This window comes from Centropristis striata, chromosome 19, assembly GCF_030273125.1.
Source record: "Centropristis striata isolate RG_2023a ecotype Rhode Island chromosome 19, C.striata_1.0, whole genome shotgun sequence".
Classification (NCBI taxonomy): domain Eukaryota; kingdom Metazoa; phylum Chordata; class Actinopteri; order Perciformes; family Serranidae; genus Centropristis; species Centropristis striata.
The window spans coordinates 25,213,636-25,239,737 of NC_081535.1; the positions used below are offsets into that span (position 1 = coordinate 25,213,636).

Genomic DNA, 26,102 nt, shown 5'->3' on the forward strand with positions numbered 1-26,102 from the left:
GTTGCTGATTTGCTAAGATCAGCTGTCCCATTAGCCTATGATTGTTGGTACACTTCAGGTTCAGAGTCGCTGAGTAGGCCATTTTAAGAAAACAACAAGCTGGGCCAGTATACATACTTATGTGGCTTAGATCTTGCAAGACAGTGGAAAATTATTGGGTGAGAACTGTCATGCGGCTGGTGTATTGCTGCCTCCAATATTTCCACTTTCAGGGTTACTGACTGGATGCAGCTGTGAAATGTACTCATAGGAATAGGGATACAAATGGATACCTATAAGTCTATGATAAAGTGGCTTGCAAAAGTATTCATCCCCCTTGGATGTTTCACCCTTTTGTTGCTTTTACACATGACATCATGGTCAATATAATTTGGCCTTTTTAAAAAGAATTTGCTAAAAGCCCCTCTTTAATATCAAAGTGAAAACAGATTTTTGCACTATAACAATAAATGATTGCATAAGTATTCATACCCTTTAAAGTAACTGACCTAATTCAACAAAGTTCCAGCTGGTTAATGCAGCAGTGTCACAGTTAGTGAAATTATCACCTGAGTGCAGTTGGTGTGTGTCAAGTGATCGTAGTATAAAAACATCTGTGTCTGGGAGGTCCAGTCTCTGGTTCATCACTATTCCTGCTACAATTGCAACATGAAGACAAAAGAACACTCCAAGCAACTCAGAGAAAAGATAGTTGAAAAGTATAAGTCAGGAGATGGCTACAAAGAAATGTCAACTCACTGGACATCCCACAGAGTTCAGTTAAACCATCATTAAGAAATGGAAGCAGTATGGCACTTGTTTAAATCTGCCTAGAGATGGCCGTCCTCACAATCACAATCTTACTCTAGAACAGCAGATAGAATAGGATGATGTCTGCCATGTAAGGCTGACTTCCGCTAGCGCTAGCCCGTATCAATCATATTGCAGTTAAACAAATCAAACAAATGAATTATACACGTTTTAGTTGGTCTTTCTCAACAACACCGAGTTGGTCTTGGTTTTTCTAGCCAGCAAACGCTAGCACACTATCAATCGGCGGCAAACGTTAGCGCACTTTGATCTGCTACTAAGGTTAGTACGCTAGCGCTAGCCCGTATTAATCACATTGCAGTTAAAGAAATCAAATAAATGAATGATACACGTTTTAGTTGGTCTCTTTCAAAGGCACGGAGTTGGTCTTGTTGGTCGGATAACCCCGCCCCCAGCCCCTGACGTAGCGGGTCATGGTGCAAGACCAGCAAAGAGTTGGTGTCACTGTGGAACCTGTTTTCCCAGCCGGAAGCCGGCTCTTTTGCGGTGGAAAACCAAACAACTGTTCACAATTGGGCACTGGCCAGGCACCGGCCGGGATCTGCCTCCGGTGGAAAAAGCCCAGTAGGGTTTTTTATTGACTGAGTCTATGCCTGTATCTCATGTCTCTTAATTGCATCCATGTTACCCTCACTTATTACCTCCCCTGGGGATGCATGGAGAGATGCAAGGAACCCAGGTGAGGAGGGAGGAAAAGTTTGAAGACACGAGACGTCCTTTCTTCTGAAGCATCACATGAAACTTTAAACACTTTAAAACATTGCTACCCCAAGTCAAATTTTGGGGGTGCAGCTGCTCCTCTTGCTTCCCTTCTCAGTGTAAGGGTTCTGTTGAATGCTGGTTTTGTTTTGTGCTTTGCTTACGGCCTCTACCTTCCCCCTCCCTATTCTGTTATCCTCTTCCTGCAGTGCATGTGTGTGGCAGGGGGGCTGGTTGGCGTCTCCTCTGGCACGCTGATGAGACACTCCTGTTTTCAATTAGCTCATCAACCCTCACCTTACACTCAGGTCCTTATGCCTACAATTCAGTGCTGTTAAGTTGACCTACTCTAACAAGGGGCTTGTCACATAGACTGGATAAAATATGGACGCAGTCTCTGTGACATCACCCATGAGGAGGTTCATCACTTTTTGTGGGAAAGTGGAGGGGACATACCAAGCCATTTTAGGGTTTTTTCCGCTCTTTTTAAATTTTAGACACCCTGGCCTTGTATTTCACTGCAATACATGTATAAGTCTTGCACCTTGATGGGATCAGCACAATCATGGCTAGTTGGGAACAACTCTGCTAAATCTTTTTTTTTTAATTGGATTAAATTGAATTTATATATACAACACTTTTCCAAGTGCCCAGAGTCTGTTCTGTTCAACAAAGAGCTGAAAAGCACATTCAATTACCAATGCTTAAGCCTGTTTCTTAAAACCAACAGCACCATCTAGTGGGCTCAGAAAAGTATAAAAAACGGTTCATGAGGCTTCATTGGCACATCACTAGAGAGGAGTCTCATGTAGGATAGTTCTTTCTACAGAGACATGTTTGGGTCAAGCCAAGTGCAATATTGTTTCATTATATTCAAGAGAAGGCAGACATCCTTAGCACTGAAATCTTCTGCAACTCACACCAAAACAAATAATAAGAAAATATGTTTTTTTTTTATTATTTGGAGATGAACTGTCCCTTTAAGCTTCACCTCATATCACTTGAATCGTGTAAGCATGTCCCAACTTGCCCATTGTAGAGTGTAATTAAAGACTAATTTGTTGATTAATTGACCTCCATTATTGTTAAGCAAATAAGACAATCAATCATTGAGTACTTACTTACAAATGTACTTACTTTGTATGGCTTGACATTTGTTCAAATACTTGACAATCAAAAGCTACACTAGCCCTGAGTCAGTTTAAAAAACAAACAAGAAATGAATTCAGGTGTGCCATCTGGGCTAAATCCAGCCATTCATTATGCTGTCAAGAGTTAAGACTGCACTTGACTGCTATGGGGATTGAATTTATTACTAATCTTAAAGCAGTAAATATACAGTATAGGCCCAACATACATATATTTAGCTTTTCATATACATATTCACACCATCCATATATGCCTATTCATGGTTACCAAAACTGTATGCCTCCCCTAGCTTAAGGGCAGGGAAGACCTTGGCCATATCTCAAAATAACAGAGCAATAAAATGACTAACTATGTGTAAAGTTGGTTTTGCCTGTATGGCTTTGAAAACCTTCAATGTTTCAATATAACATTAAAGAGGCACTTGACTGATTTTACACTTCACTTTGACTATAAAATGTAAATAATGGCAAATACATAGAACTTCCCAGAGCTCAAAGGGACATATTACATTTTCTTGTCAGTCTTGAACCCAAAGATATTCAGTTGACGCTGGACTTTTTTGTATTTCATATTACAAACACTGTTGTAGCTTCTGCTGCGCTCCAAGCTGCTCCATCACTGTGGTCTCTCCCTTCCTGCCTGCCAAGACACTGAGTAATACCATAGACTGTATAGTGATGTTCCTATTGTAAACATTACTGTTGTTGTCCTAGAAACATAATTTAGAAAGTTTTTTAAAAATCAATACTTCAGCATACATAAGCGCGATCGAAACTACCTTAAATGTCATTGGGAAAAATCTTTTTGATGTGAAATTTTTTCAAGTTTGGCCCATGTTTCATAACACCTATACAGCAGCCAGCCTACCAGGGGCAATCAAGATATTTTTGCTTCATTTATGGGGCGCTGTCATGAGGGCTGTTTCCCCTACCGGGCAATACCCGGAATGAGGCGGGTCTCACTTGCCGAAACACCCCTAATTTGAATACGAACAGTCCAGAGCCGGCTTTTGTCAGGACTTTTTCCGTCCCTGTCGAGGAGCGGGGTCTTTTGCACAACATTTGTAAAAGCCAGCGAAGCAGTATTGCCAATTTAGCGACTTTGTTGCTATAATTAGCAACTTCTCGGCTCTTCTTAACGAGCTGCAGGGGCCGGCGGCTCTTTAAGTGGAGTAAGAACGTGTCGAAGTGGCACATTCCTCCTGCAGCGGTCTCTACCAGCTGCAGTCACAGAGCCGGCTAACAATTTGCTCCGTAGCAGTACAGTGTGTATGTGCTGCAGCTGCAGGAGGTGTTCACTTAGCGATCTCTGTTTGTTTAAAACAAGCACCGGTTTATGATCAGCTGCTGACTTTGTACACAGTTAGCGACGGCGGCCACAGTTGCGTCTCCCGTGTTTTATCTGTCGCAACGATTGAAAACCATACGTCACCTCCGGAGTCCCTAAATCCCTCTGGGGGGCATTTTGTAATGGAGACATGCAGAGTGAGCGGACTTTTGAGAGGGCGCCACTCTTCCCCCTTAAGGAAACACGGCTATGTGGTCCACCTTTATGTAAGGTCTATGGGTGATACGGGTAGACTGACATACCGTGATCCTTCAGAGAGCAAGAATAAGTAGCTACGCTGTGAAGAACAAGTGAGTGAGCTAAGTTGGTTGGACAGCACTTAACGCTGTGTAATGCTGCTGTAAAAACGCTCTTATAAACTGCTGGTTGTGATAATCTGTCATATCTGGTGCACCAGTGTAGGATTGCCGCCACAGACATCAACACAGGGAAATAAAGAGAGCTTTCCCTGGTGGTGATAGCCTTAATAATTATCGTGTGAACTGGTTTAGCAATGGCTTGACTGTGTGACATTCATGTATATTTAAACGACAAGATACGTTAAAGAAACAGCAAATATACCAAATGAGAGGTAAGTTTGGAGCATTTTGCAGGAAAGATGACTGAACATAATTGATCTTGAGCCCATGCCAGTTTTTGACAGTGGTTGCACCATATACATAAAAATTCTCAAGAGTTTAATTCAACAATATTGAAGCCACAGGCTTAGTTGAGCTGACAGGCAGCTCAATTTACAGTGAGTGACAGAACTAAGGCAAGTGTGTGGGCAAGAAGAAGCAAGTTTTCTTTTTAAAAGCATGAACACAAAGTTACATGGTATTGAAACAAAGCTTTGTATGTGCTGGGGGAATCCTGGAGATGGAGCTAACATGTTACCACAAGACACTGTGGTTGCTGCATCTCGCCAAAACCGACATGCCCGAGCTTCAACCCCAATTAAATCCTGAGCCCATCGACAGAAGGGAGCATTGTTGTTTTTATCTAATAGGTGGCATCTGTTACATCTGTTACCAACCTGTAAATACAATGTGTGCATGCAGGTATGAACATGCACATCACTGAAAAAAAATGTGCACCACAGACACACACAAATATTTTCTTAAAACCTCCACAAAGCTGCATCACACAGAGTGAGCAGATGTCTGGAAATTCCCTGTTCAGTCATGACATCAGGTCGTCTGCAGTATAACCCAAGGAGAGTGTTATGAAAGGTTTTAGGACGCTGACCTAGCATTACTGGGGATGACTAACTTTAAGACTTACAATTACAAAAAAAATGAGCAGAATCCGATTTGATTCCCTAATTCACTATACTACAGATGTGATAACATTTACTTCCACAGTCATCCTTTCTCAGATAAAATGCAGATCTAACTTAAGATAATTTATGTGCACATTAGAGGAAATCTCTCAAGGGTAAATATTTAACTGCAAAAAGTCCCACATATCAGCAGGTATTCTCTGTTTTGTAAACACAGGGACCGATTATGCCAAGTGAAGGAAATATTTGCAGGATAAAAAGGATAAGCATGAATGGAGATGACAGACTGATCTTCTACTGTAAACATCTCTTACACCTCTTCAGTTAACAACCTCCATCATATATTTTTTTACTCGCAGCTCTGAGATATCTACATGAAAAACTCTTGTAAGACCTACTGCTGATGGTGATGAAACACAAGTAAAAGTACAAGTACTACAGTGTCCTGCATTCAAAATCTTACTTGAAGGCAGCAGGGTGTGAGGAACATTATTAGACAATTTACTTTCATGTGATATATTGGTAATATAAAGTAAGTAATAATAAAAGTAAAAGTTTACTATGGAATATTACTGTCTGTATAGAGTAATGCATTACTGATGATTACATTACTTAATGTTAATTTCACCAAAATAACCACAGCAGTAAGCTAGAACTAGGCATTATAAAATGTAAGAGAATACAGTTGTTCCATAGCAGATAACAAAGCACAGAAGCTCAAGTTTACTGCAGTCCATTATAAATGTGAAAATGCATAGGTTTTGTTTCTATGACTACCGTAACATATCACCACTCTAACCACTGCTGTATGTGACTAACATCATCCCTTTGTTTTTTATTATATATTTGGGCTACTATCTATGTGTTTGACATTGTTTTTTTACCATGGGCATTAATGCTGACTGAAGCTGAATGATGCTTGACCTCATACTTTTTATGGATGAGCTTTTCACCGCTCAATCAGGCAAAGAGGATGTGGATGCATGATATGATCCGTTGGACACAATAATACAGTGAGCCAGCAGTGCCCTGCATAGTGGAAGATACAACTATGTCTTGTTCGCAAATTATTCCTTCTGAAGAACTTAAGATGAACTCCCATCCTGTCAACTGTCTTTGTCTCTAGACCCTAAGTAGCGTGAGCACGAAGTTGCTCAAGCCTGCCCCTCACTCAAGACTTCCTCTTCTTTTTTCTTCTTCTTCTTGTGTTTTAACAATGGTTGGCAACCAGTGTAGTAGGTGCACTAATGCCCCCTTCTGCCTGGGGCACCCTCTTGCCCTCTCAAATTAACTGCCATTCCCTGTAGGGATGGTCAGTCAGTGTTTCGGCTCGTGTAGTGAACGTACTAGTGAAGGAGACTGGGGCGGCTGTGGCTCAGTTGGTAGAGTGGACGCCTACTGATAGGAGGGTTGGTGGTGCGATCCCTGACCATGGCGGCCTACATGTAGACGTATCCTTGAGCAAGATACTGAACCCCAAATTGCTCCTGATGCTGCGTTCATCGGTGTGTGAATGAATTCCAAATGGTGGCAGGTGGCACTGTGTAGGGTGTGAATTAGTGATGTGCCAGTGAAGCCTCATGAACCATTTTCATTCTTTTCTGAGTCCACTAAATGGTGCTCTCTGTTCAACAAAGAAAGAACACTCAATAACCATAGCTTCAACCTTTTTCTTTAAACCATTAGCACCATCTAGTGGGCTCAGAAAATAATGACAATGGTTCATGAGCCTTCATTGGCACATCACTAGTGTGAATGTGAGTATGAATGGGTGAATGAGCGTAGCGTGTAGTGTAAAGCGATTTGAGTGGTTGCAATGCGACTAGAAAAGCGCTATATAAGTGCATGTCCATTTACCATTTACCCTGATTTGCTCTCTGCCTCAGCATCAGTCTTTGACATGTTCCCTGATTGTACTAGTACAGTGAACGGGAGTCCTGTGAGAGTCACCATCACTCAAGCTCACCACCTCTTTTATGTTTTGAAGAAGGAATTACTGCCAACTATTGTATTTAATAATTACATTTGTGAAAATACGATTGTTATAGCAGATTTCAGTTTGCAAACTGTACCTTTACCCAACTAAATTCTTAGCTCATTGGCTTATTCACAAACAGCCGTTCTCAGTTCACATAGTGAGCAAAACTGAATGCATGGGTCACACTCAGGATAAGCACTGAATGATTTGGTGAACAAATCTTTTGTAATTGTCTTTTTAATGGAGAGATTCTAGTGATTCATTACTCCAAAAAGCTGTCTCTCATCACAAACATTACCGCTACCACCAGATCCTGCAGATACTTGCTGCATAACATCAGAAGAATACGCCCGCATCCACTCAGAAGGCAGCTCAGGTCCTGGTCCAGGCGTCCAGGTCATCTCACGCCTGGACTACTGCAACTCCCTCATGGCAGGTCTGCCTGCCAAAGCCATCCAACCTCTGCAACTCATCCAGAATGCAGCTGCTTGATTGGTCTTCAATCTTCCCAAATTTTCACACACAACACCCTCCTCCCTCCCTCCACTGGTTACCAGTGGCTGCATGGATACGCTTCAAGACTCTAGCTCTGGCGTACTCTGCTGCTAATGGTTCAGGTCCAGCTTACATCCAGGACCTTGTCAAACTCTACACCCCTGCTCGTCCTCTCCGCTCTGCATCAGCCAAACAGCTGGAGACCCCCACCCTGCGTGGGTCAACTCGCCTTAAAACCACCTCCAAACTTTTCTCTGTCCTGGCTCCCAAATGGTGGAACGAGCTCCTATACCTATATCACCTATATCTATTTTTTTTAAAAAGAAAACCTTATACTCTTCTATTTCTTCTCTTCGTTAGCATATAGCACTCATGTAGCAATTACAGTTGGCTCTTAAAGTTCTGTACTTACTTGATTCCTGAGGTCTAAGGTTAGAACCATCAGGTTGAATGCACTTATTGTAAGTCGCTTTGGACAAAAGCGTCAGCTAAATTACATGTAATGTAATGTAAAAAAAGAACTGCTGTTCCCACAACTAGATACAACGCATGGATTGAGCTACCAAGAGCACAGAGACAGATGACAAACTCATGTTCGTCATTGATAATTTGACATCTTTGGGCCTTAAACTGTGGCTTCCAAGTGAAGGACCTTTTTGCCCTGACAAATGTATAAAGTACTTGGATGGAAATGGGTTGGCCAGATGTTTTGTTGGTATATATAAACAATAAATAATATGTTATATATTGATATTATGTCACTTAAAATACATAATTCAACCACTGACTGTGATGTCACCCTTTGGTTTGTGGACTGCTGCTTTGAAGCCTTGAGTATGGCATGTTAGCCCCCGCCACATTGGTAATTTGCAACTGGAACATGCTCAGAACAGATCAGGAGCTAGAATGATGCTACATCACCAGCTAATGCTAGTGATAGCTAGCTAGCTTGGTTATCAAGGGACAATCATTATTTAAATGAACAGCTGACTCCTTAGAATCTCTCTTACTCACTTACTGAACGCTGAAAAGCGTTCAGTAAGTGCTTAGCTCTTAAAGTTATGTACTTACTCGATTCCTGTGGTCTATGTCTAGTACCATTAGGTTGAATGCACTTATTGTAAGTCGCTTTAGACAAAAGCGTCTGCTAAATGCCATGTAATGTAAATGTAATGTAATGAAAAAGACATTTTAGGCGACCAAAATGATACAGTTAGCTTTGATAAAGTGAAAACACACAAGGGTCAAAGTTTTAAAATTAATATTAATATTAATATATTGCGGTAGAGACCTGTCAATCATAAGGTAGCCATGCCCTAAAGCAAATCCTGATTTATCATCTGTTTTACTCAAAATTGGACCATAATTTACAAAATGAACAACATGCCATATTGAAGAAGCCTTATAGCTATAAAATGAGACCATGAACCCATTTTGGTAATGTCTGCTGGGATAATAAATCAAGTGAGAAGTATGGTCATATTGCCATTAACTTAAATACAATCTGACTTCTTGATTTCAACAAATGCATGTCTGTTTATCAGTGTCAAGTCATGAGGAGTTTCTCAACTTAAATATTTGACTTGCATGAAAATGAATGATCAAGAACAAAAAGAAAACAACATTTAGTCAGTGTCACTTCAAAAAATGTATGTAAAATTTTATGTAAAAATCTTAAAGTGAAAAGTAACTAGTAGACTAATTATGGTCCAAGATGTAGTACAGAAATAACAGAGTAAAAAGTATAACTTTTTTTCCCTGAAATCTGATGGAGTCAAAGTATCAGTGGCAGGAAATGGAAACACCAAAGTAAAGCACATGTACTCTAAAACTGCACATAAACATACCATTTGAATAATGTGCTTAGTTACCTTGCACCACTGCAAGTGACCTATGGCATGTCTTAATATCCATACACAACATCATCAATGTCAGGGCTTCACTGCATATTACCAAGATTAATGTGATGTGGCAACTAAAATCAATGATTATATAATGAAAAGCAATGGTTGATATGCTTTTGTAGTGTGGTCCTGTTTGGCAGCTGTGGTTTTCTGTAGACACTCAAGGCATCTATGTAGTGATGTGCCAGTGAAGCCTCATTAACCATTGTTATTATTTTCTGAGTCCACTAGATGGTGCTATTGGTTTATGGAAAAAGGCTTAAGCAATGGTGATTGAGTGTGCTTTCAGCTCTTTGTTGAACAGAGAGCGCCATCTAGTGGGCTCAGACAATAATGAAAATGGTTCATGAGGCTTCACTGGCACATCACTATTGAAAGCCTTGCTCTCAGCTTGTCTTAATGCACATTACTTCTCCAAACCGCTTCCTATTTACTAGTGATGTGCCAATGAAGCCTCATGAACCATTGTCATTATTTTCTGAGCCCACTAGATGGTGCTACTGGTTTAAAGAAAAAGGCTGAAGCTATGGTAATTGAGTGTGCTTTCAGCTCTTTGTTGAACAGAGAGCGCCATCTAGTGGGCTCAAAAAATAATGAAAATGGTTCATGAGGCTTCACTGGCACATCACTACTATTTACTATTATTATTTTACTATATAACTATTTTATTATATTTTGTATAAGTAGATTAAATTAGATTAGATTCAACTTTATTGTCATTGAACAGAGTACAAGTACTAGGACAACGAAATGTAGTTTAGCATCTAACCAGAAGTGCAGAGTAGTAAAGTGCAGGGTATTTACATATGAACACAGAGTATAAATATAGTGCAGGTATGAATTGAATATGCTATAGGATATATACAGTTATAGAAATATATACAGTAGAGATATGTACAGTACAGATATGTACAGTAAAGCAGCAGTGCAGGTAGATGAATGGATGGTAAGTAGTGGCTAAATCTGCAGCAGTTGAATAAAAGACATATTTTTGAATGAAGTCATGTACAGTACTCTGCAAAAGTCTTAGACACGTGTGAAAAATGCCAAGAAGAACTGATGCTGGTTTGAAAGGGTGGTCACACATAACATTGATTTGATTTAAATTTTTCTTCTGTTCATTCACTTTGCATTTTGTTATTTGATAAAAAAAATAAACGATTAACATTTCTATTTTTGAAAGCATTCTTATTTTACAGCATTTTTTCACACCTGCCTTAAACTTTTGCACAGTACTGTATATTGTCTGTTAGTTAGAACATGCTTAAAAGAAATTCCAACTACATTTACTAAAATGCTTGATAACTAAATAAGAGCCATGAATTTGAAGACTAATCGTTTCAATAATCAATGACTAACTGACTATCAAAATAGTTGTTAGTTGCAGGCTACTCCAAAAATGCCTTACAGGGTTTCTCAGTAGCTGGGTGTTTGCCTGATGTGTCTCTCTCGGAGGAGCTATCTAGTATTTGTCCTGTTCCTCTGAGTCAGCAAAAAAGCTGAGTTTTAACCACTAGCACTTGCCAGATGACTTGTCTCTGCCTGCTTAATCTGGCTCTCACTCATGATGTTGACAGCCATACCGGAAAGCAGGCCTGGCATTCATTAAGCTGCAGAACGTTTGAAAGAAATCTAGTCCTATTTGGACACAGCATGCAAAAACAAAAACTGTATTTCCATTTGCAGTATCTCATCTGTACTCCAGAAGTGACTTTGCCATGGTTAAAAATGATTTCAGCTGTCAGCTATTTCAATCTGCGGGTGAATAAACTAATTTAAAGCAACTGACTTTTTTAACTCAAAGCTGTCATGCAGCCTTGTATGATGATAATAAATAATAATAATAATGATAATAACAAACTTGGTTTACATATAGCAGCATTCCAAAAAACATGCAGCGCAAACTGTTTCACATAAAATGAATGACAAAATGAATGTGTAACTGACACTGGAGTTTGCAGCAGAGAAATATGAAATATGTCATAAAACATAGAAGTGCTTCAGGCTATGCTTTACTGACAGTAAATTACATGTCTTTAACTCCAATTGTCTTGTCACACACGCACACACACACACACACACACACACACACACAGTACTTAAGAACTTTACTTGAGTATTTTCATTTTGTGGTACTTTATACTTATATTTGACATATATTTTGATACTGTAGTCACTTTGGAGATTCAAATTAATAAAACACAATATTAATGAATTAATTAATTATGTCATTATATTTTATTAATATTAGTATGAGTTAACCTACCCACAGTGATGGAAAAAGTATTCAGATCTCTTACTTAACAGTAACACGTAACAGTACTAATACATCACTGTGACATAACTCCACTACAAGTAAGTCCTGCATTCAAAACTTACTGAAGTAAAAAAAAAAAAAAAAAAGTATCAGCATCAGAATGTACTGAACTGTAGTATCAAATTTAAAATAATTGTTATGCAGAATGGACTAACTCAGATCGTTTAATATATTCTAGAGATCATATTGGATTATTATTATAATTATAATTATAAATCCATTTATGTAAGCATTTTTAAATGTTCTTATGGTAGGGCTAATTATAACTGCGTAAGTTACTGTTATGAGGTTTTAATATAAAAATAATTGTCTCATCACTTTAAATTGATCCTGTTTTTATGTTAAATCTCAACCTAAAAAGTAACTAAAGCTGGCAGCTAAATGTAGTGGAATAAAAAGTACAATATTCATAAGTATATACAAGTATAAAGTTACATACAATGAAAATACTCAAGTAAATAAGTACAAGTACCTCAAAATTGTACTTAAGTACAGTACTTGAGTAAATATACTGTGTTACATTCCACCACTGGCTACCCAGCAGTATATAAACAAAATAAATTAAACTCCACCTTTACCAGCTGCATTACTGAACTGATGTGCACATGAATGCATCATTAATCATAAGTTAATAATCCTGTGAACATACATCATGTGCATTATGAGTACTTTTACTTTTGGTACTTTAATTAGGCCTATATTTTGATGCTGTTACTTTTTTTCTTTTACAAGTAAAGTTTAAATGCAAGACTTGTAACTGAGTCAAGTTGTAACAGTAACATTACAGCATTTATATTTCATCTCGGGGTATTCTTCCCACTGCTCTTACCTCCCTACCTGCTCAACACTGTTTCATATCAAGCTTTTTCCCATCCATAAAGTTCTGGTTACGCCTCTCTACCACTGACTACAAGTCAGTGTTTGACTCACCTGGAGCTGCTTGTACCTGCTGACGGTCCGGTCGTGTACCGGCAGAGAATGAACGCAAAGGAAAAGGTGCAAAGGCAAGATGCTGCCGCAAAACACCACAGTCCGCATCATGTCGTCCCACAGTCCCACGCTAACACAGTAAGAGTGTTTGCAGAGCAGACTGTGTAGCGGAATGACTGACGGCAAAGGATTTCTTTGTCTTCATGACACTTCTCACACTGGTGCTTTACTGCACTCAGCACGTGATTTAACCCCTTTCACTCCAAATCCACGACGTCGTACTCTGCAAAATAAAAGTGTGTGTAAAATCAAGATAAACATGAGTGTCTATTGCGGACTGGAGACAAACTAGATTTATTTTTTTATTTTTTTAATTAATGATTATGTCACTATTATTGTCTTGGTCATTATGATTATTTTCACCCTCTTTTTTTTTTTGCCTAACTTTGTATAGCGTGTGCTGTCTGTCGGGATGGGGGGGGGGGGGGGTTTAAGTGTGTTTAAAAAGAAGAAGAAGATAAAAACACTAAATCTGAGGGAAATGATCTTGCTGCATGGACAGATAATTTCACTTGACAAGATTTCTTAAATTAAGATGATTAAATCTAGAAATAAGCATGTTGAACGCTTAAAATAAGAAATTAACTCTTAAACAAGATCAATCAAAGCTGCGATGAACTGGCCCGACCAGAGAAAAAAAACTTTAGATTTAGAAGTATTAGATAATTAATCATGTTTTAAGAGTTAATTTCTTATTCTAAGTGTTCAACATGCTTATTTCTAGATTTAATCATCCTCATTTAAGAAATGTTGTCAAGTGAAATTACCTGTCCATGCAGCAAGATCATTTCTCTTAGATTTAGTGTTTTTATCTAGTTTTTAGACACAACTTTTTTGCATTGTGAGGCTAATGCAAATGAAAAGTTGGTGTAGCCCAGTGGTGGAGAAAGCAGGGAGACCAGGGACAGTTGTAACACTTTTTGCAATTTTTAGCAAAACATCAAAAACCATTTACACTGGAATAACCAATTTGTTATATTATAAACTTAAATCTGTCAGCTGCAGAAATAATGTATTTAAGTGGTTTTATGAAATATGTACAGGTTGCAAAATTGCTTTTAATACAGTCTTTCCACTGTTACAACCGTCCCAGTGTACAGGGACCAAGGTTATAATAGTTTTGGATTTTTCATTAATTTTAGTTTTAATTTCGTCGTCAATTTTTGTTTTCAAATTCAGTTATTTTTAAGTAGTTTTTAGAGTGTGTTTGCTAGTTTCGATTAGTTTTTATTATTTGGAAAATGCTTTGTTTTAGTTTAGTTTTTATTAGTTTTAGTGTTCGTTTTTTTCTAATGGGGTATTTGTTGGGTGCCAGATTAAATAAGGTAAAAATAAATGTTGCCTTTATTTCCTTTGTCTTATCTCAAACGCATCATTCAAATTATAATGCCACTCCCCTGACTGACTTTCACGGTCTGATTTCATCAGAAGCCTAGCCTGGCTAAAACCAGACTGGAAACCAGCCATTCATTTCTCAGTAGAGGAGGCGTGGTTTACGATCCTCCGGAGCCGTTTATTGGGCGCTAAGAATGCCTATCAAAAGCGTCTGTAGATAGCTCTTAGCCAATCGTATCAGTTATACCAGATGACGTATGTAGAGCGACAGAAATTGATGTTTGTTGTGTGTGTGTCTCTGAGAGGGTGTTGCTTGCTGCTTTGCTTCTCTAATAGCCCCGCTATCGTAGCGCCGGTGGTCTCGCTACGAGCCCAGGGACAGCGGAGCCGCCGAGAGACCTTTCGCCTTTCAACTTTCGCTCTAAACTATTTAAAACACCATCTACAGCTAAAGAGAGTTTTGCGTCTGCTGCAGCCATGTTGGATCCATAAGAAAACTACAAAACTACAAGCTTCCAAGTGCCGAGTAGTACGCGTCATCGTCTTGCCGTCCCTCCCCATTCTGTGATTGGATCCCTAAAACAGGGCTAAGAAAGACTGGTTGCTAGACTGCCTGGAGGTTCGAATTGAAATTCGAGCGAGCAAGGCAGTATGGGTATACCCAGGCTATCAGAAGCCCTTTCCAGCACAGGAAATGTGATTCCCTTTCTGCCTTCTGGAATGGAATTTTCAGTAGAATGCAGCTTAAGGCACTTCCTGGTTTGCCTCCCTGCTCAGACCCGGAGGTTGCCGCCTGCTCCAATCCAGACAAAGCAAAAAATAGCCTAAGAGAGAACTGAATCCTAGAAATGAAGGACCTTACAAGCTGCTTTTGAAGCGGGGTTTAGATGTTACAAAGAACAGTGATGCATTATGTGTAGGTGACCATCAGGCCCATCACCAGGGTCCGGCGACACCTGAAGCTGCTGCTGACGGAGCCGATGAAACAGCTGTGCGTACTGCGTACGATCTGTCAGTCTTTGTCAGTTATTGTGACTCACTTATTATGTTCATTATTCATTAGGTTAATTATTTCGGCTATTTGTTTATTTATGTAGGTAAGCTGTCCATGCATGCAGCCAACACATTTCAAACCCTGAGACTCTTATTTTGAAGACGAGTGGTCCCTGTTTCTGGCTCTGGGCCTCCTTTTCATTTTTCATTGTAAAAATGGATAATGGAAGAAGCTGATGCCTTGAGTGATATGCTCTAGTGTTCTTCAGTCAGACAATGAGAAAACAAATATGAGTAATTTCTTTATGTGACTACAAATTGAAGACCAACTTTATACATGGACCATGGATCCTTTACAGTCACATAAGTAGATTTTTGTTGGAGAACAAAAGTGTATAAATTCACTTGTTAGTGTTCCTGTGATTATATACACGACCAATGTAGTCGGCTTGAAAACTGACTGGAAATGAGTTCAGCTTAACTATTCTGCCCTACAAAGTCTAACTGCAGTAACTACGCAGAAGGTAAAACTGAGAAAAACTGCTTTAAAGTTTTTTTTAACGTTTTTTAACTGGCCAGCCAAATGGATTATAGGTAAGTGATATGCCACTTATTTCTACATATATTGATGCTATAATTTTTATGCTCAAAAATCATGATGATTTATTTGACCTTTGACCCCAAAAACATAGTTACTGCACTCTGTTTGTGCATTACTATTAGAACCTTTTACAGCAAAACCAGAGTGCAATAACTATAATGTTGCCGTCTTCTTTCAGCTTTTATAGTTTGTTTTCATATTTAACACCTCTCTTCAAAGATTTGTGTATTTTAGACTTAATATTATAAAGAAATGTGATTTTTTTTAGTCTTAATATAATTTCATCTCACTTTTTTTTACTTCATTACTGTCTAGATAATAATTTCCCTTTCAAATAAACTTATAATTTCTATTATTTTTATGTTTAAATTAGTATATATATCCAAAGCAGACGGTGGTAAGTGCAATTACTGCTTGGTTTTGAGCTGGATTTTGTGGTTTTTATATAATTATTTCTCTGAAATAAAGCAAAATTGAAAAATGTAAAACTTTGTCACAAGATAAAACAGACATCAAGGAGTTCATTTTTAGTTACAACTCAATTTTGACCACAAATATAGTTACTGCAGTTAGGCTTTGTATGGCAGTATGGATGATCTGTGTTGCAGGTTCTGCGCTTTTTGTGTTCAAATGAAAGTCCGTTAGTGAAACCTTTTCTCCTCATCAACCAGAGAGCCATCTGCTGATCAGACTGACTCATCTGTGCTGTGGTTTTGCTCTGCAGGTTAACCACAGCTTCTGTGTGGAACAATTGATTCTCTATGTCCTGTCAAGGATTTCTCTTGGATAACAAGTTGCTCATCTGTCTTTAACAAGTCCGCTTGTCTCTGTGTCTAGCTTAATGTTTTCAGGGCTAGTAACATCAGACCAGCTGCTGCACAGTCTGGACAACATAGTGGAGTTTCTTTGTGTAAAACAACCTTGGATTGACAGAAGTATGAATGTCTGGCTGGTAGATGAAGACTGATCATGGCTAACATAAAAACATGTCATGATGCACTGCTTCCTGTCTGATTTTGGAAGCTCCTCTGGGGTGAGAATGCTGTCTAATAACTGGGTGGTGCTGAATGTTAATGACAGGTTCAGTTGGCACCAGCTAGATCCTGAGTTTTAAAGATTTGCATTCACAGGATTCATGTTCAGCATATATTTCTGAAATAAGACAACTATTCAACCAGATCTGAGCCACATGCCTCATCTGTACCCCTCTTTCAGAAACTCCAAATACTTACTGTTCATGAAAAGTCTTTTCTGAACTGTTTATTTTTTCTGAGCCCACTAGATGGTGCTCTCTGTTCAATAAAGAGCTGAAAGCACACTCAATCACCATAACTTCAACCTTTTTCTTTAAACCAATAGCACCATCTAGTGGGCTCAGAAAAGAATGACAATGGTTCATGAGGCTTCATTGGCACATCACTAGTAATAAGGGTGATGGTTGGGTTTAGTTGTATGGTGCTGGGTAAGGGGCTCGGGATTGGATCATGTGTCCTCACAAAGCTCGAAAAAGCATGTATTCTGAAATTGCTTTTAATATTTGTTGCATATGTGATATGTAAATATTGCTAACCATCAGTTGTGGAAGAAGTATTCAGATCCCTTACATAAGTAAAAGTACTAATACCACACCAGGAAAGTCCTGCTGGCTTTAATTGTACTTTTTAACAGTTTGTACTCACCTGCTGCACTGTGATTATTTATCAGAGACCAAGATGAGACATGTGAGGTATTCTGACATACAGCTCTGTATCACCACCTGCTGGTGTATGAAGACCAGCAGGTCTTGAAGTCTTTTCTGAACTGTTTATTTTTTAGAAGATCAACCGTCTTAGTTACTATCCACCACTGCCTCATGGCCACAAATGCGGCTCCTAAGTACATTTACTCAAGTACTGTACTTAAGAACAAGTTTGAGGTACTTGTACTTTACTTTAGTATTTCCATTTTATGTAACTTTATACTTCTACTCCACTATATTTAGCTGACAGCTTTAGTTACTTTTCAGGTCGAGCTTTATCATGAAGAAATATAGTTGTAAGTGAGTTTGCTAATTTTAATTCGTTTTTATTTTTTGGAAAATGCTTAGTTTTAGTGTTAGTTTTTTGTAACGGGGTATTTGTTGGGTGCCAGATTCAATAAGGTCACAATAAATGTTTCCTTTATTTCCTTTGTCTGATCCATCTCAGCCCCAATAAGTTTATTAAATCATAAAACCAGATAGATGAAATAGATTTCATATCAACCAAAAAGGTTTACGGATGAAAAAAGTTGACAAAGACGAAAACTAAGGACATTTTCACTATAATTTGTTAGTTTTGTAACCACAAAATACAGTTTCAGTTAGTTATCATTTTCATTTTTATTTCAGTTAACGAAAATGTTTTTTCAGTTATTTTGTTAGTTTTCTTTAACTATAATACCCTTGCAGTGTATCAAGTAGTTAAATGAGCCCGACATTGACATCATTAATAAATGCATCAATATTAATTATCTTAACATATTTGTAATATATAAAACAATCAGAGTGGGTTCATTCTGCATAACGAGTACTTTTACTAAGTACATTTTGATGCTGATACTTTTGTACTTTTACTTCAGTAAGTTCTGAATGCAGGACTTTCACTTGTAGTGGAATCATTTCACAGTGTGGTATTAGTACTTTTACTTATGTAAGGGATCTGAATACTTCTTCCACAACTGATGGTTAGCAATATTTACATATCACATATGCAACAAATATTAAAAGCAATTTCAGAATACATGCTTTTTCGAGCTTTGTGAGGACACATGATCCAATCCCGAGCCCCTTACCCAGCACCATACAACTAAATGCCTCACCCCAACCATTACCCTTATTACTAGTGATGTGCCAATGAAGCTTCATGAACCATTGTCATTATTTTCTGAGTCCACTAGATGGTGCTATTGGTTTACAGAAAAAGGCTGAAGTTATGGTGATTGATTGTGCTTTCAGCTCTTTGTTGAACAGAGAGCACCATCTAGTGGACTCAGAAAATAATGACAATGGTTCATGAGGCTTCACTGGCACATCACTACTTATTACCCTAACCTGAACCTACATGTATCTGTATAAAATACACACGCAAAGACACAAATCCGATGTTTTTGCATCATGTTTATGTGGAGAAAAATTCTGAAAGTAAAGCAATTAAAATTATTACAAAAGTACCATTTGTTACACTTCCTTTGAGGAAGGATTGTTTAAAGACAAACAACATAAATACAGTCATGGAAAACATGACACATAATACAATTTGTTGTTCATTTTAATGCCTGGTACAACTAAAGGTACATTTGTTTAGACAGATATAATAATAACAAAAATGATAACAAAAATTAACAGACATTTTCCATGGTTTTCGTGATAATAACCAAAATCATTATCAAGAAGACCATGAACAATGTCTAGATATCAGCTCTTAAATTAAACTCTTCTCAGCTATTTTTGTTGTTATCATTATATTTGTCCAAACAAATGTACCTTTAGTTGTACCAGGCATTCAAATTAACAAGAAATTTAAGAAAATATTGGTCTAATAATTTTTCTAAGACTGTAGGATAGATGCTAAAGTCACACTTCTTGATTTTTTGTTATTTCCTTTTTCTCTTAATAGCAGCAAACTAAATACCCAAACCAAACCAGGATCTCTGAAGGAACAGTTCAACATTTTCAGGAAAACATCAAGTTACTTTTCCTTTTTAAACTGAAATGACAATAAATGCCATTTCACACACAAAAAGTGCTGAGTACAGAGCTGGAGTCAGAATGGTTAGGATGGTTAGATCCTCACACAAACACAAATATAAAATCCTCAGGATGTGATTTTAGGGGGAGTTACACGTTTGAACGGTTTCTTGAAGAACTTATGTTTCTCCATCGACACACCAGTCACATCACTCAGCTGTTTCATGTCAACAAATGGTTTCAGCACAGAACTCCCACTTAAACCAAATATAGTGATGTGCCAATGAAGCCTCATGAACCATTGTCATTATTTTGAGCCCACTAGATGGTGCTCTTTGGTTTACAGTAAAATGCTTTATACATAAAAAGGGAGATATACACACACACACATATATAATTATATATATATATATATATATATATATATATAATTATATATATATATATATATATATATATATATATATATATATATATATATATATATAATTATATATATATATATATATATATATATATATATATATATATATATATATATATATATATATAGTCTTGTGTATTTGTAGTATAATTTCTAATTTTACTTCGATACGACAGCTGGGGGTGACTGTGACTGAAACCCCTTTTTCTTTTTTTTCTCCCTTTTCTTTTATTGCTGCCTTTCTTACTTTTTTTATTGATTTATTTTTATTTTATTTTATTTATTTATTTATCTATTTTTTGGAGTGAGGTCAGTCGTGGGGTACTTGAAGTCATTTTGGTTTGGATGGTGGTTTATTTTCCTATCTGTTGCAATATCTTTGTTAATATAGAGAGCACTTATATGTTGTTTATGTTTTTTGTTTTGATAAAAATCAATAAAATCTGTTAAAAAAAGGCGTAAGTAATAGTAATTGAGTGTGCTTTCAGCTCTTTGTTGAACAGAGAGCGCCATCTAGTGGACTCACAAAAAAATAATGAAAATGGTTCATGAGGCTTCACTGGCACATCACTACCAAAAAGGTTAAACTATGCATTTAAAGTGAGATTGTGTAATTTCACTGCAGCCCAAACAAAAAGAAACTGATATGCAAGTTTGTTGTATCCACCTACAATCTTGTATTTCCGAACAAGTGAGTCCGTCAGCTCTCAGCTCGGAGCTTTGCTGCCTTGCTCAACAGCTCTCCAACAGTCCGTCTGGCTGCTGACAGACAGACAGGAGATTGAACCTGCAGCAGATCTGAACCTGGTGCTCAGTTTGCCTACACATCTCCTCTTTCTGTCCCTCGTTACTCGATGCCTTTGAGTGTGTGGTAGATGTGTTTTGGTAAAATCACGTATCCCTCCCCGAACACTGCCGGCGGCTCCCGGCCGGTCCTCGGCGCCTCACACGCCGTCTTTAGCCTCTTTAGCTGTCTCTCCTGCCGCCGACACTTCTGCTGCATGGTCTTCAGCCTCTTCCTCAGGCTGCCCAGCTGGTCCTCCAGCTGCTCGATGCGTTTCTTCTGCCGAGCGGAGTCTTCTGCTGTGTAGTTGTGATCGCAGGAGACCGCCACCGTGTCGCACCGGGCCTCGGGCAGGCTCCTCCCAGGCTCCTCCTCCTCCTGGTCCTCCTCCTCCACGGCTGGTTCGGAGGTTAGAGGGAGAGGCAGAGGGAAGTGGATCTCTGAGGGGAAAGGATCCTCCAGTGACTCCGACTGTCAGACAGAAAACACACAAGAGTTCTTATGCTGCTTTCTCAACTTAATTGCATCAAGTTAACCCTCCTGTACTCTTGGGGTTAATAAAGGTTAACTTTCATAGAATTGCTTGAAATTCAGCATATGTGCCCCTCTACATCCTTTATAGAAAATATATATTTCAACTTTCTTCATACATTTTTTACGTGTTTTATACATTTTTATAGCACCCATGCTCCTCAGGGGTCAAAAAGGACCCCATGACATTAGACTAGTTTAAGGACATGTAGGAAAAAAAATATTTCCAACTTTTCCCCCCACCTTTTAAGGCAACTCATGACCAACACATTGATATATAATTTTCTTCTTTTTTTTTTCATTATTGGTCAATTTTAGTGAAATACACAAAATTAGGCCTAATTTAAAGGGAAAAAAAGTAATAAAACCTGATTTTTTTTAAAATAGTTATAATGACATAATAATTTCTTGATGGGAATGCCGACTTTTAGTGAAACTTATGTTTTGAAAGCATTGTTCATTTTTGGATGTCAGATCACGGTCGAAACTGTCGCTAAGCGATTACGCGACGGTTGAAAACCATACATCACCTCCGGAGTCTCATTAATCCCTTTGGGGCATTTTATTTTTTTATTTTAACTTTTATAAAATGTTAGTTTTAGTTTCAATTTGTGGAAGAAGAAGTCTATTAAAAGTTCATGCTTACATCATGCATGTAAAGAGTTATAATAAAACATTTCAAAATGCATGTGCAACTCGGTTAACCCTTTATCAGGCGAATAACTATATTTGGTAACTTCAGTGGATATCAAAATGAGGTCCCCATGTCTCTCTGTTTGGTCGTAAAACCACATGGATTTCTTCCAGCTAATCAGTAAAGATCAGGCTACGTCACAGACGGTGACACCATGACATCTGACCAATTAGTATGATAATAATATAATAATATTAACTTTATTGACCTTGACCTCCAATGTAAAAATGAAACATTTAGAAAAATATTCTGCAAGAAACAGTCGCACGAGTTACTCTTCAGTGACTTGTACCAGGAGAACTTGACTATGAAGGCATATTAGGGCCAAGTATGAATAAAAATACAAACCAGGGGGTGCAAATTTACTAGATTAAAGTAAAAAAAATTAAAAAAACATATGGACCCGGGGGAGGGGGGTAATATTTTGAGAAAAAAAGTTTACTAGATTAAAGTGGCAAATCTACAAGAAAAAAAGTCACAGATTTAAGAGATTTAAAGTGGCAAATCTGTGCGAAAAAAGTTGCAGATTTACGAGAAAAAAGTGGGAAAAAAAGCAACTTCTTTTTCCCAGATTCACCACTTTAAATCTCATAAATCTGCACATTTTTTTCTCGTTGATTTGCCACTTTAATCTCGTACACTTTTTTCTCAAAATATTACCCCCCCTCCCCTGGTTCCGTATGTTTTTTTACACATTCTGACTGGATGTAATATCCTCCAATATTCTCTAGGGTTGAAATTTGGAATTTGCAAGTATTTCAATGAGTGTCCTATTAAGGGTGAAATAAAAGTCTGTTGGTCCAGTCATAGATTGTGTCATTGTAGTTTTCTTAAAATCTCGTCTCGTCTCGCTTCACCTTGATGTTGAGGTTGAAGGTGAAGAGCGACGGCACTGCGTTCTCCTTCAGGACCCGATTGTTGCACTCTCTCTTGAAGCAGTCTTTGGTGAAGTGCTGCGAGCAGATGTTGCTGTACTTTGTCGGCTTGAAGTTGTTTCTCCTCATCGCTGCCACCCATTTACCACAAACATCTGGCCGCGCCAGAGGAAACCTGGAAAAATATATAGAAATATGCCGAAGATATATATTTTATCATCATCAATTAGATATCAATTAGTTCCTAGTTTGATTATTAATAATATATGATATATAGTGGTGGAAGAAGTATTCAGATCTCTTAAGTAAAAGTACTAATACTACACTGTGAAATTACTCCACTAAAAGTAAAAGTCCTGTATTCATATTTTACTTCAGTAAAAGTACAAAAGTATCAGCATCAAAATGTACTTAAAATATCAAAAGGAAAAGTATTCCCTCTGCAGAATGGACCCACTCAGATCATTTTAAATATTCCAAATATATTATAAGATTATTAATATCGATACATTTAATAATTGCATCAATGTAGGGCTCATTGAACTACTTAATATAGTCATGGAAAACATGACACATAACACAATTTCTTGTTCATATAATGATAACAAAAATAGCTGATAAGAGTTTAATTCAAGAGCTGATATCTAGACATTTTCTATGTTTTTATTCATGATAACTAAAATCATTATCAAGAAAACCATGGAAAATGTCTAGATATCAGCTCTTAAATTAAACTCTTATCAGCTATTTTTGTTGTTATCATTATATTTGTCCAAACAAATGTACCTTTAGTTGTACGAGGCATTAAAATTAACAAGAAATTGAAGAAAAAATGGTCTAATAATTTTTCCAAGACTGTAGGATAGATGCTAAATATATTTAGATATATTTTATCATCATCAATTGGATAACTACTTGATACATGTGGCTTAATTTATAAACCTGTATTTATCATTTATCATTTTAAATGAATTTTAAATTTAAAAAGTTAAGAACAAGTACCTCCAAATTGTACTTAAGTACAGAACTTGAGTAAATGTACTTAGTTACATTCCACCACTGATGATGTTAATCAGTTCATTGTCTGATTATCAATTATCTATTCACTATAACTTTTTTTCATTACAACAGATCATTAGATCCATTTTTCCTTTCATACTTTATGAAGAAATATTGTTTTTGTATTATTACATCAAGTTTACACACGGGTCAAAAATGACCTTGCGCATTAGAAGCATAGTGATACAAAAAGTGACACACTAAATTAACAATTTGAGTATATGTGTAACTAACTTATTGTAAGTCGCTTTGGAAAAAAAGCGTCTGCTAAATGACATGTAATGTAATGTAATGTAACTATGTTTGTCTTATTTTTAAGGTTTAGCTTTAAAAGAGCTGTTAGAACCACCAGATTACATTGGAAAAAGCACATATTTTAACATTTGAGACTTTGAGAGCCACCGAATAATAATTTCCATTGGAAAAACACCAATTTAACAAAATAGGATAGTTAATATTTGTGTCTCCTTTGTCAGGTTTTAAATTGGTCAATAAATGACAACATATAAACACCTTCTAATGCACAACATGGGTTAAAAATTACCTTGTGCATTTGAAGCGTATCGATAAAAAAAGGGGTTTCATTTAAAAAGTAAGAAATGAAAACAAAAAAATAGGATGTATGATGATCAAAAACAAGTTATTTGAGGAAAACCTGCAATACTGAATGATGAAATTAATTTATCGCAAAGATATAGAATATAAAAACTTAGTTGGGTCACTTTAGACCCATGTTGTGCATCAAGTGGTTACTATTATTATTATTATTATTATTATTATTATTAATAATAATATTAATAATAATAATAATAATAATAATAATAAAGGATTCACCAATCAACAGTCAACTGGATGACAGTGCCTTGTTTATTAACCTGCTGGGACTCGCAGGGAATTTAACTTCCTATCTTAATAGTTAACAATCAGCAGGCTGCAGACTAATAAACTACAAAAGACAGTTTCAACTGAATATCAATAACTCAATAACTTGTGTTGTAAGTATACTTCTGGTTCAGCTCGTGTCGGGCCAAACCCACCAGCTCTCCACATGTTTACCATAATTCAGCTAAGTAGACTTCAAGCTAACATTAGCTTGACAGCCAACAAGCGCCAACTCACTAAGAACTCTAACAGAACCCCAATCACAATTAGTCTCGTTAACGATTACCGTGTTTCTAGATAGAGAAATCACGTTGGAAAATATGACATTGAGCGTTTTTAAGAACATATATTATGTCCTGGTAAATTCGGTGTATAGAAAAGTGTGAAACAGTTAATATGCCAAGTTTTAATTACACCGAAACCGGAGAGGCAAGGTATCGCCGCCGTAGACATGATATAGGTTAACTTGTTACTTTGGAGAACGGGGGCTGTGCGGTTTTCGGGCGCACTTGATACAAGACCTTAATTTTACCAAAGTAACCTGGTGCTTGGTGAATTGTTTGTCAGCCGATTTCATCAGTAGAATCTATTGTTACAATAAATGCCTTAAGTCAGATTCTACCACCCGTGCATTATTGACGAGGAGCAGTTAAGCGTTAATAAGCCAGATTAGTAAACGGAGTCTGGTGAACTCTCTTGGCACTCTTCACCAGTACAACAGTGTTTATCCACTATGTTTGGACGCCAATCTGCGCACATAGGTCGTTTAAATGAACTTACTTGTGGAAGGAAATGTCTTTTTCTTTGTGGTAGCGGTTCTTACAGCCGTACGCTGAGCACGTCTGAACCATGGCTGCTGCCCGGACGACACTCACCAAGGCCCGGACTGGAACTCCACGAACCTCCGCTGGTGCGCCTCCTCACCTTCCACATAGGCTTCACTGCCACTAACAAACATGGCGGCGGAGGAGCGGGCGTGACGCGAGTTATGTTGTCGCATCTGATTGGCCGAACACGTTAACGTAATACCTCACAATGATCGCCAAGTGGAGACATAATTCACGATCTAATTCACGGTATTTTTGCAAAAATGTTCCCACTGACAAATAATTTTCACTCAACCAAATGCAAATAAACGTATAACTTTTAAATAATGTGATTTTCTGGATAGATAGATATTTTTTTAATATTCTGTCTCGCTGTTAAAATAAACCATAATTGTAAAGAAAGCCTTTCTAAAATATCCTTCTAATTAATCTATCACACCT

General features: G+C 37.5%; 2 protein-coding genes across 2 annotated transcripts in view; both read right to left on the bottom strand.

Moving 5' to 3' along the window:
- Nucleotides 1–13,076, bottom strand: part of LOC131991946 (stromelysin-3-like) — a 59,560-nt gene extending 46,484 nt beyond the window's left edge. The window contains exon 1 of the mRNA XM_059357255.1: nucleotides 12,891–13,076. Coding sequence (XP_059213238.1) covers nucleotides 12,891–13,001 — 111 coding nt within the window. The 5' untranslated portion in view covers nucleotides 13,002–13,076. The remainder of the gene's footprint in view (nucleotides 1–12,890) is intronic.
- A 7,305-nt stretch (nucleotides 13,077–20,381) lies between these two features.
- On the bottom strand, nucleotides 20,382–25,778 carry thap1 (THAP domain containing, apoptosis associated protein 1). The gene is made up of 3 exons (XM_059358124.1): nucleotides 25,615–25,778; nucleotides 22,876–23,068; nucleotides 20,382–21,264 (listed from the first exon to the last, which is right to left on the bottom strand). Exons 1-3 carry the CDS (start codon nucleotides 25,683–25,685, stop codon nucleotides 20,857–20,859), a joined length of 672 nt encoding a protein of 223 aa, XP_059214107.1. The 5' UTR covers nucleotides 25,686–25,778; the 3' UTR covers nucleotides 20,382–20,856.
- Between the last annotated feature and the right edge of the window lie 324 nt (nucleotides 25,779–26,102).